Source organism: Scylla paramamosain, chromosome 7 (genome assembly GCF_035594125.1).
Source record: "Scylla paramamosain isolate STU-SP2022 chromosome 7, ASM3559412v1, whole genome shotgun sequence".
NCBI classification, from domain to species: domain Eukaryota; kingdom Metazoa; phylum Arthropoda; class Malacostraca; order Decapoda; family Portunidae; genus Scylla; species Scylla paramamosain.
This window is the reverse complement of record NC_087157.1, coordinates 29,300,616-29,314,096: the sequence shown is the minus strand read 5'-3', so window position 1 is coordinate 29,314,096 and position 13,481 is coordinate 29,300,616. Positions and strand designations below refer to the sequence as shown.

At 38.8% G+C, this 13,481-nt stretch overlaps 1 protein-coding gene across 4 annotated transcripts in view; it reads right to left on the bottom strand.

Annotated features, from left to right (window-relative positions):
• Positions 1-101: 101 nt before the first annotated feature.
• Positions 102-13,481, bottom strand: part of LOC135102315 (uncharacterized) — a 14,760-nt gene continuing 1,380 nt past the window's right edge. Inside the window, exons 1-8 of one of the 4 annotated variants that reach the window (XM_064007352.1) lie at positions 8,879-8,993; positions 5,599-5,863; positions 4,649-4,798; positions 4,118-4,291; positions 3,696-3,806; positions 3,191-3,345; positions 2,489-2,666; positions 102-1,768 (exon numbers count right to left, since the gene is read on the bottom strand). In XM_064007352.1, the coding sequence (XP_063863422.1) occupies positions 1,625-1,768; positions 2,489-2,666; positions 3,191-3,345; positions 3,696-3,806; positions 4,118-4,291; positions 4,649-4,798; positions 5,599-5,706 (1,020 nt within the window). In that variant the 5' untranslated portion in view covers positions 5,707-5,863; positions 8,879-8,993 and the 3' untranslated portion in view covers positions 102-1,624. Of the gene's footprint in view, positions 1,769-2,488; positions 2,667-3,190; positions 3,346-3,695; positions 3,807-4,117; positions 4,292-4,648; positions 4,799-5,598; positions 5,864-6,801; positions 6,919-8,730; positions 8,844-8,878; positions 8,994-13,481 lie in introns of those variants that run through there. The other 3 variants (XM_064007351.1, XM_064007350.1, XM_064007348.1) reach the window with 3 other exon arrangements.

The following is a 13,481-nucleotide window of genomic DNA, read 5'->3' as shown; positions in this document are numbered from 1 at the left end:
CACTTAAGAGCTCTCTTGAATGACCAGGTGACCACTAGCATGCTGTTCACACCTGTAAATATCAGCTATTGGACTGCTGTCTCTCTTAATAAAAAAAACTGGCATAGTGTCTTTTTATTATTCCCAACATTCTGTAATGGTTTTAAAGGCTTTATATACTCATTACATTTCAATGAAGACTGATATAATAACAATGTAATAACAATGGATTGCTTATAGCACATAAAAGTTTACTTTGTGTATATCCAGGATTCTGAGTTGTTCAGACTCCCCATCCCATAAAATCTAGATAAAATAGAGATTTGGTGCATGCTTACATGTGCTACTTATTCATGACTATAGAGTTGAAAGTTTAATACCTTTATCTGTTGATCACTTTTCTACACCATGCCATGCCATAATAAAACTACTAAGAAAAATCAAGTTTTAAAGTCTATGAAATGTAACAGTGTGAATGTGAGTGACTGTTATGTATGTGAAAGGATGCCATTTACATAACTACAGTGAATCTAACCTTACTTGGTACTGAGGGTGTTGGCTGTACCTGTCACACATTGCTGTCATGTTCACAGTTCACAGGTACATGAATGCCTCTCTTTTTTGCTCATACTGTCATCCTTTGCCTTAATTATTCCAAAATTATACGTTATATACAAATACATGTTTTTTTTATATGGCTTTTGATTTGGTGATGGAACAACAATGCTGTATATCTTCCAGTATACATGGTAACACATATAGGTCATGTGGTGCTGCTGTCCCAGTGTCCTTGACATGTGAATCCCCCAGGCTGCACCCTGTTGACCCAGGTCAGGTCAGCTCACTCCAGGATTGAGGTGACAACAGTGCAGATAGGGTAAAGCCAACACCTCAAGTACCAAGTTAGTCTGGGGTCCACTCTAATTCATTTACCTTTTAAGAGGATGTTGTTACTTTTATCTTTTCCACTTATTCATATTCCTCTATGAATCTTTCTCCTGGGTAACATTTCACATGTGCTGGAACAGACCAATTGTGGCAAACATTGGGGTTATAATTTTTGTGTCGTGATAGTTTATGATATACAAGTTGTATGTTTCATCATATGGCATCTAAGGTTGAGGACATCAACAAGCCAAAGATGGGGAAATGATGGGGAGGAGCAAAGGAGGAACTTTTGTAATGTTTTTGATAATTCTTCTGCATCTGGATTTGAATCCCAACTTCTGATATATTCTTTGTAAGCAACTGAATGATTATGTTGCTAATAAAAGAAATGTGATTCATTATATAATAATAATAATAATAATAATAATAATAATAATAATAATAATAATAATAATAATAATAACAAAACATAAAATGTCACAAAATCACCACACTTGTAAAAAGAATAATTTTATATCAAGAATCCTCCAGTCTTTACAATGAATCTCAGCAAGGTAATATGAGATACATTGCCGACTATAACATGACACTCTTTGGTACAATGCTCCCTTGTGCTACATATGAGATCACACATTAATAAAGAGTCTCATCAAGAAATGAAGGAAGCTTAAAAAGTTTCATAAATAGATAAAGAGATGTTCTTTCACAAGTGTAAGAGCTAGAAGTGATAAGGCAGCATTGCCACTATGGTAGAGCTTCAGACGGAGCTGGCACGCTGTCTGGTTGCTGATTCAATGAAGCCAACACGCTCCATGAAGGCCATCACTTCTGCCTCATACTCCTTGCGATACCTCAGGTAGTGACTGACATGTGGAGAGCCCTTCCATAATCTTGTGTACACCTGCAAGTGGAAAATGGGCATCCTTGAGCACAGGGAAGATGATGTACCACCAGAACATAATCAACATTTTCTGAAAGACAATGCAACATAACCATTTTTAGTCATATGGATCTCGTTAGCCTTCAAAACACTGGCCTGCCTGTGATAACCATGTTAACTGAGTTTACATTCTGACATTTCTTTGAATATACTTACACTGAGAAGCTGGTAAGGACAATGAAATGGAAGAGTTGCATGTGATCTGTACCACATTTGATCACCAGCTATACCTTAGCCTGTAGGATTATGGTGAGGTGCACCAGCAAGCACATTTTATTTTTCTTGAACTTAAAAATCATATAAGCAAATATAAACATAGACACACACATATACACTCATTTTCCATCTTATCAATATAATTCCATATGTTAAACAAAACTGAGAAGAGGGTTCAGCAAAAGAAAAATCATGATCATCCATTGAGAGAGGAAGAAAATATCTCTGAGTTATGCTTCACTGCTTTGTGCAACAGCAGTATTGTATTCAACAAGTTTGAATTCTTGCTGCACAAGGATGTACCACCAGCACAGAAGAATGTAGCCACACCTGGTGGGGTATGACAAATCCAAGTAATTTTCCTTGCTTTTCTTATTGTTTACTTTGTGTATTTTGGTTTATCTTGGCATGTAAACAGACAAGCACGACATGTATAAGAACAAGTAACAAAATGCCCAATCTTACTGGAATGTTCTTGGCTTCCCACTTCTTGTATACCACAGCATTCATCTCTGGGGTCGAAACAGGATCGTTGTCAGAGAAGAAGAAAAGGCCTGGAACTCCAACAAAGTTCTCATGCATCTTGGCACTGGCATTTTCATAGTGGATGGTGGCAGTGTTGTAGTGGACCCTCAAGTACCATCTGAGGGGAAGATGGTATGGAAGAGAGAGAGAGAGAGAGAGAGAGAGAGAGAGAGAGAGAGAGAGAGAGAGAGAGAGAGAGAGAGAGAGAGAGAGAGAGAGAGAGAGAGAGAGAGAGAGAGAGAGAGAGAGAGAGAGAGAGAGAGAGAGAGAGAGAGAGAGAGAATGAAACTTTTAGCAAATTTTGTTTTCATTACTGTTTTGCATTGATTACTTTTAATTTTACTTAGAATTACCTGTTTTTCTGTTTATGGAAATTCTTACTTCCACTTTCCTATAATACAGTAATCTTATTATCAGCAACATCCAATATCCCACATACATACTGTGTCTGCCATCCTTTGCTTGTATCATTTACAATACACCCTTTCTCACTTTGTCAGCATTTTACTCCCCCCCCCCAAAAAAAAAAAAAAAAAAGATTGAAGCATAAAGCACTAAACTAACCCAAGGAGCTGAAAGAGAAGAGTGGGGAAAAACACCTAGAGGAAGCCTAATAACTAGTCAAATGATCTTTGTACTTACAAGAGATATTTCTTAATGTTCCTCTGAAGGCTGACGTTGTTTGTGATGGCCCTCGGTACACCATCAGGGATGCCGTACATGTCCACAGCACTGTCCCAGATCTGAGCCACAAAACGATTCAGCAGGTGTCCATGCTTCTTCATGTCCTGGTCAATCTGGGGAATTGAGGTTTGTAAGGTAAACTGCTCACCCATTACCACCACCACCACCACTTGTAAATACTCTCATAAGAGGGAGAAACAGACCAGGAATAATACCAAATATCATATCATGGGCATTAAAGATTGTCATAGTACACATAGCTTGGGTTTCACATCTTGCCACCCACTGATCAATGCAAAGCTTCAGGTAATAGTTTGCTTGTCAAGGCTGGCTACATCATGAAGGATAGCTGGAAAAGTGTCCAAAAGCCATGTTAACCAAAGTCTTCATCTGTGTATCCCACTGCCTGGTTGAGCATCATTGCCAATCTCATATCAATGACAGCAGCACATCCAAGACTCACCTTGCCCAGCACCTCCATGAAGAGGTAAGCACCAACACTCAGCCCATGCACCATCAGGGAGCTGTATGAGGGGTTGGCATGCAGGAAGTTGAGCACTTGTTCTGCTGCAATCTGTGGACACCAACAGGTTACTAGTTATTGACATCATCTTCAACAGCTTAACTAATAGGACTTTCCACACACAAATAAAAAAGTTAAAGTTAGAGTTTGTTGGTTTCCTAATTCTTGTCCCTTTATGTTTCCTCTAATAATATCCCTTGAACCTAGTAAATCAAGTGTAAAGTGTCCTCAACACTCTATCCTTACCCCTTTCAGTTTCATAGAAAACAGACACATGGACACATTCTTGATGCCAGATTTAGGGAGTGAACTGGTTATGCTGACAGTAAGAACACACAACAGTTTTCTCTCATCCCACACACCTGTGATCCCTTGGTAGGACGCAGAAGGTCAAATGGAGATATTCTGACTTTGAGGACGTCAATGCCCATGTTAGTGTACATCTGTGCATACTTCTTGATGTGACGTTCCTTGGCCATCAACCAGCAGAACAGAAGTGTTAGTGGACGCTCATCATTACCTAAGGAAGGGGCAACCTGCAACAGTATCAAGGGCAAATTTAGTCTGCAGGCTGTATCTTGAACATGTCTCCTCTCACTGCTATACAAGCTTATAAACTTAACATCCCTTTGATTTTCTACAGTAAAGACAGCATTCTTCATTAAGAAAGTCATATAACAGTTTATTTCCATCAAATTATGTTTCACAGGAAAACCCTCAATATTTGCATTTGTTTCTTGTATGATTCTTTAAGTCATAACTAAAGAATCTCTCTCTCTCTCTTCCTTTGTTGATTCATCAAATGGAAGTGTGGCTGGAAATTTTGTTGAAACCATGTCACTTTCATGCATTCATTCAAAGGATAGGGGTAAAATTTAAATATCTTCTATTACCTGCAATGTGTTCTTCGGGAGAGGAGCATCACTGGCAGTAAAGAACTCAACATTCCGAGAGAACTTTCTTGAGTGGAAGTCTCTGACATGGAGGAGGAGTGGCAGTGATCCTTGGGGCACCACCAGGCTGGGGTGTGTTGAGACAACAGTCTGCCAACACAAAGGCAAAACTTAGGAAGAAATAGCACCTTCATAAACCACTCAATGGATATCAAGTTACTGTACCCCAATACATGGCACTAATGAATAAGTCATATTCTTTCCATCTTTAGTCCACACTCTTTCCACTCTTTCAATGATGGATGAGCTACACACTCCCTTTCTCTCATGGCACAAGCAACTGTTATGTCTTAAGACATGAGTGGCTGCAAGATATGCTGTAAAGGGCCTGTGTACCCCATTACTGTGAATGCACTTCCATGTTTAAAGTAACAATAACAGTATGTATGTACGTAGTAAGACTATGAATATTATGACGGGTTCTTTAGTCATGCCCAAATACTCCTTATCTCTAATAAAAAATACTGTAATTCTATGACCTGAGGCTTGTTGTTCAGCACTACAGAGACAGTCTGGAGAAGGCCTTCCTAAAGCTGGGTTTCCAATGGCACCCATAAACCCCTCCTGGACAAAAATCATGGGACCATCACTGCCATTAAATTCATGCATTTGATTTGATACATACATAAAATTCAGCAGTGAATGATTAGAATTACTTAGGCATTTGTCTAGCATAAGCAATGTATCCATCAGAGTTTGGAAATTAAGAGATGTGGTGGTAGTTTCTATTAGTTCTTTGCCTCAGACCAAGTAGGAGATAATGACATTGACTTAATTTCATATATTTAATATATCACTAAAATATATCTTAAACACCTTCTACCCTTTCCTTCAGGGATTCCTTGTATAAGAACCAGGCACCAAAGAGATGTCGTCCCATCTAACCTCACCTTGAAGGAGGGACTGCTGCTGACTCGAGGGGTGAGAGCAGCAGCCAGGCACATGCTGCCCGGCACCCTGGCCGCCCTCACCACCAACTGCCTTGTTTGCATCAACATTCTTCTCTGTGTTGCTTCACGTCTTCCCCCTCACTCTGGACCTGTACAGTCACAGTGCACCTCTCCTGTGGCTATTGGTGCTAAAATACAACCAAGATACTGTCAGATTTCTCCAACAGTTGTGTGTATGTATTGATGCAGTGATTGTGCTTCATGCCTGAAAGAAAAGAACATTTTCATTAATCTGATTTCACCTAGTAAGTTGTTTATAACAAGTTTTGCAGCTCATGTTTGATCTTAATTCATCTCCCCTCCACCCCTATCAGCCACCCCATCCCCAAAAGTAGAGAGAGAGAGAGAGAGAGAGAGAGAGAGAGAGAGAGAGAGAGGAGAGAGAGAGAGAGAGAGAGAGAGAGAGAGAGAGAGAGAGAGAGAGAGAGAGAGAGAGAGGAGAGAGAGAGAGAGAGAGAGAGAGAGAGAGAGAGAGAGAGAGAGAGAGAGAGAGAGAGAGAGAGAGAGAGAGAGAGAGAGAGAGGAGAGAGAGAGAGTAATGGCAAGTATTTGGCATATCTGCAAGAATCATACATGGGAAAAGTTTGCTGTAGTCCTTCCCACAAAGGGAGGTGAGCTGTATGAAAAGAACTTACACATGCACTAAGTATCTCATAAATAATTTCTTGAATATTATGTAGTTTCAGGATTTCACAAGCAGTAGTTAGTACAAATGGCATACAAAACAAACAGTAATTGAGTTCTGCTTAGTTTAATTAAAATAAATGACTAAGATATTCATGCACTAACATTATGCCTATTTATATACAAGAGCATAGTGTGTGTGTGTGTGTGTGTGTGTGTGTGTGTGTGTGTGTGTGTTGTGTGTGTGTGTGTGTGTGTGTGTGTGTGTGTGTGTGTGTGCGTGTGTGTGTGTGTGGAAAAAAAAAAAAGTACTGCCAAGAAAGTGAGGGTCAGAAGGTTAAAATCCATACCCAGAAGTGTTACATTTCTAGTAATATCATTAGCTGGAGCTCAACCCTTGGATGTGAAACTACTGACGAAGAAGAAGAAGAAGAAGAAGAAGAAGAAGAAGAAGAAGAAGAAGAAGATCATGTCTCAAAGGGGAACAAGTTGAAAGACAAATGGATGGGTGACACATACCAGTCTATGATGCACTACCATACTGCAGTTCTGTTCTGTCCTGTATACTCGTACACTACAGAGCTGGTTGACTAATGTAAGGCAAACTACTACTGCTACTATCTCTAATTATCTATACTCTAGCCTGTACCTTGGCACTTCCTAATAAAGATGATAAAAGATAAGTTTTCACGTGCCCCTGTCCAGATTTTTTTTTAGTAAGCTTCCTTTTTGATCCTTCCTCTTTTGCAAGAATTCTAACTGCTCTTCCACCTTAAAAGGAGTCATTCTTTCCACACATCTTTTATTACCTTCCTTTGTACAGTACTCAGGCACTGCTCTGCTTTGGGAGTGTCATAGTAACCTTTTCACTAACATGGTTGTTGATTGTTAACATTTTCTGCCCATTGTACAAACGGTTTGCAAAAGAGAGAGAGAGAGAGAGAGAGAGAGAGAGAGAGAGAGAGAGAGAGAGAGAGAGAGAGAGAGAGAGAGAGAGAGAGAGAGAGAGAGAGAGAGAGAGAGAGAGGAGAGAGAGAGAGAGAGAGAGAATTTTTTAAGATGCTGTAGTAAAAAAAAAATCGTTGGTGATTGTTGAAAAAATTGTTTGGCGGTAAAAGAGTTGAGAGACAATAACTAAAGCGATGATCGTCAGCCAAGGCAAACGGTGCACCCCAGGGTGCATGAATTTCTTTTTCAAAGGGTACCTGGAAACAGTTGGGTACATCAAGGGATGCATGGCAAGGCCTGTGTGTATAAGAATGCTTGGTACGAAGAGGTTTAAGGAAGTGTCATGTTTAGAAATTAATTTACAATGATATTAGAGTATTAAAATTTATGTATTATATTAGTATATTACATTCAGGCACAACTCGTGTTTGAAATTTAACACCTATATAAAATTTAGAATTTGTTTAAAAGATACAATACTTTTATTTATAGTTTCGGTCTTAAAAAAAATGAAATATTCATGTATATAATACTTTAGTAATTAACTGTCAAAGGAGCTGGGGTATATGAATTTCTCAAAAGGTCTCGTAAGGATGCACAAACTTAAAGAAAGTTGAAGAACCCTCACAGAAACACATACTATAATACCAAGCAGTCCAAGTGGATTTTGGTCGGCCTTGACTGTCCTACCACTAAACGTACGCCATTGTATCTTCCCCATCACCTTATTCTCCATTCTTTCCTCCTCATGAACAATGACTCAAGGCACCACCACCTCCCGCCACCAGCATGAGAGAGAGAGAGAGAGAGAGAGAGAGAGAGAGAGAGAGAGAGAGAGAGAGAGAGAGAGAGAGACCGAAATCACACATCACTTCATGGACTCCAAACAAGAATACAAGTTGGTGTAAATCCGTGAGGAAAAAAAAAAAAAAAAAAAAAAAAAAAAACATACGTACTAAGCATAACATATTCTGACAGGATAACCTAAAATATCAAACATATAACATGTACATTTACTTCTACACAAACATAACACTGTGAAATATGTAGCCAAGAGCATGAAGAATGGTGTAAAGCGGCAACCCATCCACTTTTTCCTAGTCCACGTGACAGATTCATGCCTCTGGGAGGCATGAATACACCACCAACTCTCCCAGTGATCCACTTGTCTGCGAGAACACGAGGAAATATTCTGAGGGATTGCATGCGGGATGCAGAGGGATTGCATGCGGGATGCAATCTCCACCCACTGCGTCGCAACCCATACCACGATCGGACATGCCTCCCTAAACGCACAGAATTAGTATATAAATAAATATACGTTGTAGAGATGTTGGATGTAGACCTGTATTCAGAAACGCTTTGCTCTCTCATCACTACTATTTTCAAAGGTCACAAAGATGTTTTGCCCAGTTCTCAAGTGTTTCTCCAGTTAATTATGTAGAAACTTGTTAATGTCACTTCATGATCAACCACAAACAAATAAACAAACAAACAAACCCGTGTAACTTCAACTAGAGTCTTTGATAGTAGTCGGGGTGCAGCACAGATACGTTTCAGAATATGGTTTGAGGAGTGTCATTACCAACTCCATTTACCTGTCAGTCACAGCGATCACGTGTGCAGTTCGTGACAACTCTGTACTCACCATTAAGGCCCGACTTTTTAAATGTTGGTGTTAGTAAATCCCAACACCAAGCCCCACGTCATATTTCTTCTTACTAACTTTGTAAATGCATTTTTAAAACTCGGGGAAGGAGACACGACGTAGTGTTAGGAGAACCCAACACCAACACCGCTCTTCGCACAGGTTGGCAGCTCATGTGCCCGCCAGTGATCAGCTGCTTGATGCTTTAGTTATATATATATATATATATATATATATATATATATATATATATATATATATATATATATATATATATATATATATATATATATATATATATTATATATATATGCGAATGCACTGTTCAATATATATATATATATATATATATATATATATATATATATATATATATATATATATATATATATATATATATATTATATTATATTTGTAGTTAGGGGTGTACATTCTCTAATCTCTAGTAGTTGGAGTGTGCAGGCAGGTGAGAGCCTCTCCTCAGAGGGGCATGTGAACAGAGTTTGTCTCTGGGAACAACTCTGGGAAACTTCACCACCTCAGCTTGATGCATAAGATCAAGTTCTAAATATGCTGCAAGTGTATGCAATGGGATAATTATTTTCAAATTTTCAAAACTATACAAGAAATGTTTCTGAGTTGCCAGCTACTACTGTTAGTTTGGAATTAAGTTATGGAGTCTTGTGCTTGTGATTACGAGATTAATTAACAAGAATATTAAAATTAATCTGGAAAAAAAAAGTGGTCGCAGTATTCTAAAGTCCTTTCCAACCATTATTGTTGGTTGTTTTAGTTACATTCTTCCGCAGACACATTTGAATAGACGTAAAACGTATCAGAGTGGGGGGAAATGCCACCTCCCCTGTAACCCCCCAAACACTATTATTTAAATGTGTCTGCGAAAGAATGGTAACAGCGGGAAAGGTCTCTAGAATATTACCATAATGGTATCATATTGAAATTGGCGAATTGTACGTACGTACCAGCTAATAATAACCAACTCACCAGCCATCGCCTAGTTCAAAATTTCACATTGTCAATATGATGTGGTATATACAGTTAAATAAATAAGATTTTTCCATCTACTACGTGATGCTGTTTGCTAGCCCAAGCTTGATAAAGCCCAGTTAGAGGATAAATGTTCCTGACCAAGAATAACTAAAATTTAATGTTTTATGCATTAAAAAAATATTTCAATGTTGCAATTATCATATGAAGACGCTATAAACTTTGGAGAGGTGATGGGAATCGACAGCTCTTTCAATCTGGCGGGAGTTCCGCACAATGTCAACGAACCATACATCACAAGGGTAAAGGCGCCCCAATTCGCGCATTTTTAAACACCCTAATTTCTTCCTTACGATGATGGATACTATTTAACTTTAGCACAGAAGTATATTGATATATTGCCATATTTTTAACATAACTTTCAATCGGATATGAATCGTGAAAATCATTGGTGTTGCTTGTTGGGGAGGTGTAAGACACACCAACAATTATTATAGGAACCTGTGGTGTCTCCAACGGGTTGACACTAACACTACTGTTAAAAAAAAAAAAATAAAAAAAAAAAAAAAAAAAAAAAAACGAAACGTACTAAAAATTAGCTACACTGATATTAGTAACTACTAACACCACGTTTAAATAATCTGATCTTTTACTTATTCTTGCCAGTGGCTCACAAGTGACGGAAGTAAGTGATGGCGAACAACAAAAACAACAACAGTAGTAGTAGTAGTAGTAGTAGTAGTAGTAGTAGTAGTAGTAGTAGTAGTAGCAGCAGCAGCAGCAGCAGCAGCAACAGCAGCAGCAGCAGCAGCAGCAGCAGCAGCAACAACAACAACAAAGGCAGCAACAATAAAAAATAAAATAAAATAAAAATAATGAAAATAATAACTAACAAATAGTGTAACAGACAAGTCGATTGCCACACACACACACACACACACACACACACCTTACATTTATCCTCTAGGCCTCGAGGGAACAGATGATAACCAATTCTCGATGACTATAAAGTAACTATAGAAGACGTTTGTAACACTGCGTGGTAATGGTCTCGACGATTATGCTGTGTAATTACCACTCACGTGTGTGTGTGTGTGTGTGTGTGTTTATCTCAGACCCTCGCCCTCTATGAGGCGAGCGCAATGAGTCGATCGCCCTTCGCCCTGAGAAGTGACATTATCAACTATGGGTCACAGCACGACTCCAAGGACACATGAATTCAAGACCCCTCGAGTAGCCACTCAAAAACTGCCTGATTACACATTATTATGAAAATTCTGCCTGTTCCTGCTGCGTTGTGGGAAACGGATAGTAAGTTGTACTTGTATTTTGGTCGAAAGTCTGTACTGCATTCACTAATTTGAGTTCGTCTCTACATTATGTTATGTGGATTTGTTTGGGGTAGAGTGCAAAATTGCCTCCATGTTATGCTATGTCAATGTGAGTGGGTGACTGAGGAGATGAGATGATAATAGACAGGAGCTACATTGTATAGCTCGATTGAACTTATGCATACTACCTCCTCTGTAAAGATGTGTGTGTGTGTGTGTGTGTGTGTGTGTGTGTGTGTGAAGAAATCACGTTTGTTGTATACGCCGTGAATATCTAAATATAAGAGACCATATTTATTACTATTAAATTAATATCCCTGAAATAATTATACCACATAACTAAGCTATCTAAGAATATGTCCATGCTGTCTAGGTAGCAGCGTTCAAGACAACCGTCACACCACTGTCACAGATTGGTTTTATTCTAAGTGCTGATTATGATATGATTGGGGCGTGTTTTCATCACCATGTAGCCATTACACACACACACTGTGGTTACTGTGGTATGTCAGTGGTCTCAGTCCTACCCAAAGATCGGTCACTATGAGCTCTGAGCTCTTTCAGTAGGGGAACGGCTGCTGGGTGACCAGCAGACCCAACGTGAGTGCCCAACGTGAGGAAGTTTAACTGCAGAGTGAATGATTCCATGAACTACAGTTGCCAACATTTAGAGATGGACAAACGATATGGTTAGAATTTCACAAGCAACAACAATTACTACTGCTACTGCTGCTGTTACTACTACTACTACAAAATTAATAATAAAAATAATACCAAATAGTGGTTGCAAGTGAACATGTCTATAGGTTCAATGTTTATCGGAAAAAAAAAAAAAAATTCCACGGCGTGACACTGGTAAAAGTGCTTTATGTATCATCTGCCATTGACAGACCTTACGTGTTCAGATATGACAAAAGTATCACTTATAACTCTTAGGTTGAAAGAGGGAAAGACAACAGCACATATACATCCCATCTCACCCGAAAACAAGGCAAATGACACCAAGGAAGCATATTCACTTAAGTTTTCTAAGAACTTCATTGTTTAAAGTAGCCACGTGTTCCTTACTCATCGTAACCATTACTCCCGTCAGTCATCGCCATCATCAGCCTGTATTTCTACTTGTATTTCTCATAAAAACATTACCTTCACACCAGTGATGGTCAGTATTTAACATTTACACAAAATGCATATAGGTTAAAAATGACAAGTTGGCAATAAGTTTTGACGTAATTATATATATATATATATATATATATATATATATATATATATATATATATATATATATATATATATATATATATATATATATATGCAGTGTTCATTGTAGACTGTTCAGGCAGGAATACCCTGGAGACAGAGGCTGAGTCTCGGTGGCAGTTACTTGCATCACTCGTAAACCCAATCCTGCACAGTTATGAAACAACGCCAAGTGTATGACTAAATAAGTGACTGATCCAATTAACACTACTTGCAGAAAAAAACATATTTCAGTGTCACATGACAAAACAAAAAAAAAATAAATAAATAAATAAAAAAAATAAAAAAAATAAATAAAATAAATAATGTGGGACAAATATGGATGATCGAAGAATGTGTTTTCAGTTCAACACGTTTTTCATTGCGTTCGCACGCTAAATTTACACACACACACACACACACACACACACACACACACACACACACGAAGCCTGCCCAAGGAGGTTCTGCTAGCTAAGCCTCATGAAGAGATCCGTGCCATCATCGAGGCTCATTACCATTGGTCGCCTTCCCTTGACGTCACTGTGCTTGAGGTCTGTGACTGGTTTGTGGGAACACGTCATGAGTCAGCCGATGTGCGAGGGCTGGCAGGTACCGTGTGGAGCAGCTTGGTGTTCAAGGTCCTCATAATAAAACGTTGTCACTTGTGCGGCCGGCACTCAGGATCACGAGAGGTGCCTTTGTTGCAGAGCTATTTTCATATAAGCTTGATTCCATTAATTAAACTATTCCAGTAAGATCTTTTCTGCAACAGGGTAACACTCGAGACTTGCAATAAAACGCTGATAGTGATTTCCTTCAGCTTTTATCTTCGTAATTTACCTTCACATGCAAATTATTGCTACTGAACTGATCGAGCAGAATTCCCTTGCGGATGAGTATTTCGGTGGTTCGGTGCTATCGCAATGGTGTGCATGATTGGCAGAACAGGATCAAATATATAATGCTCCAGGTCAATTGAGATCAGTCGGTAGCCAAACCAGCAGCCAACACTAGGTGGA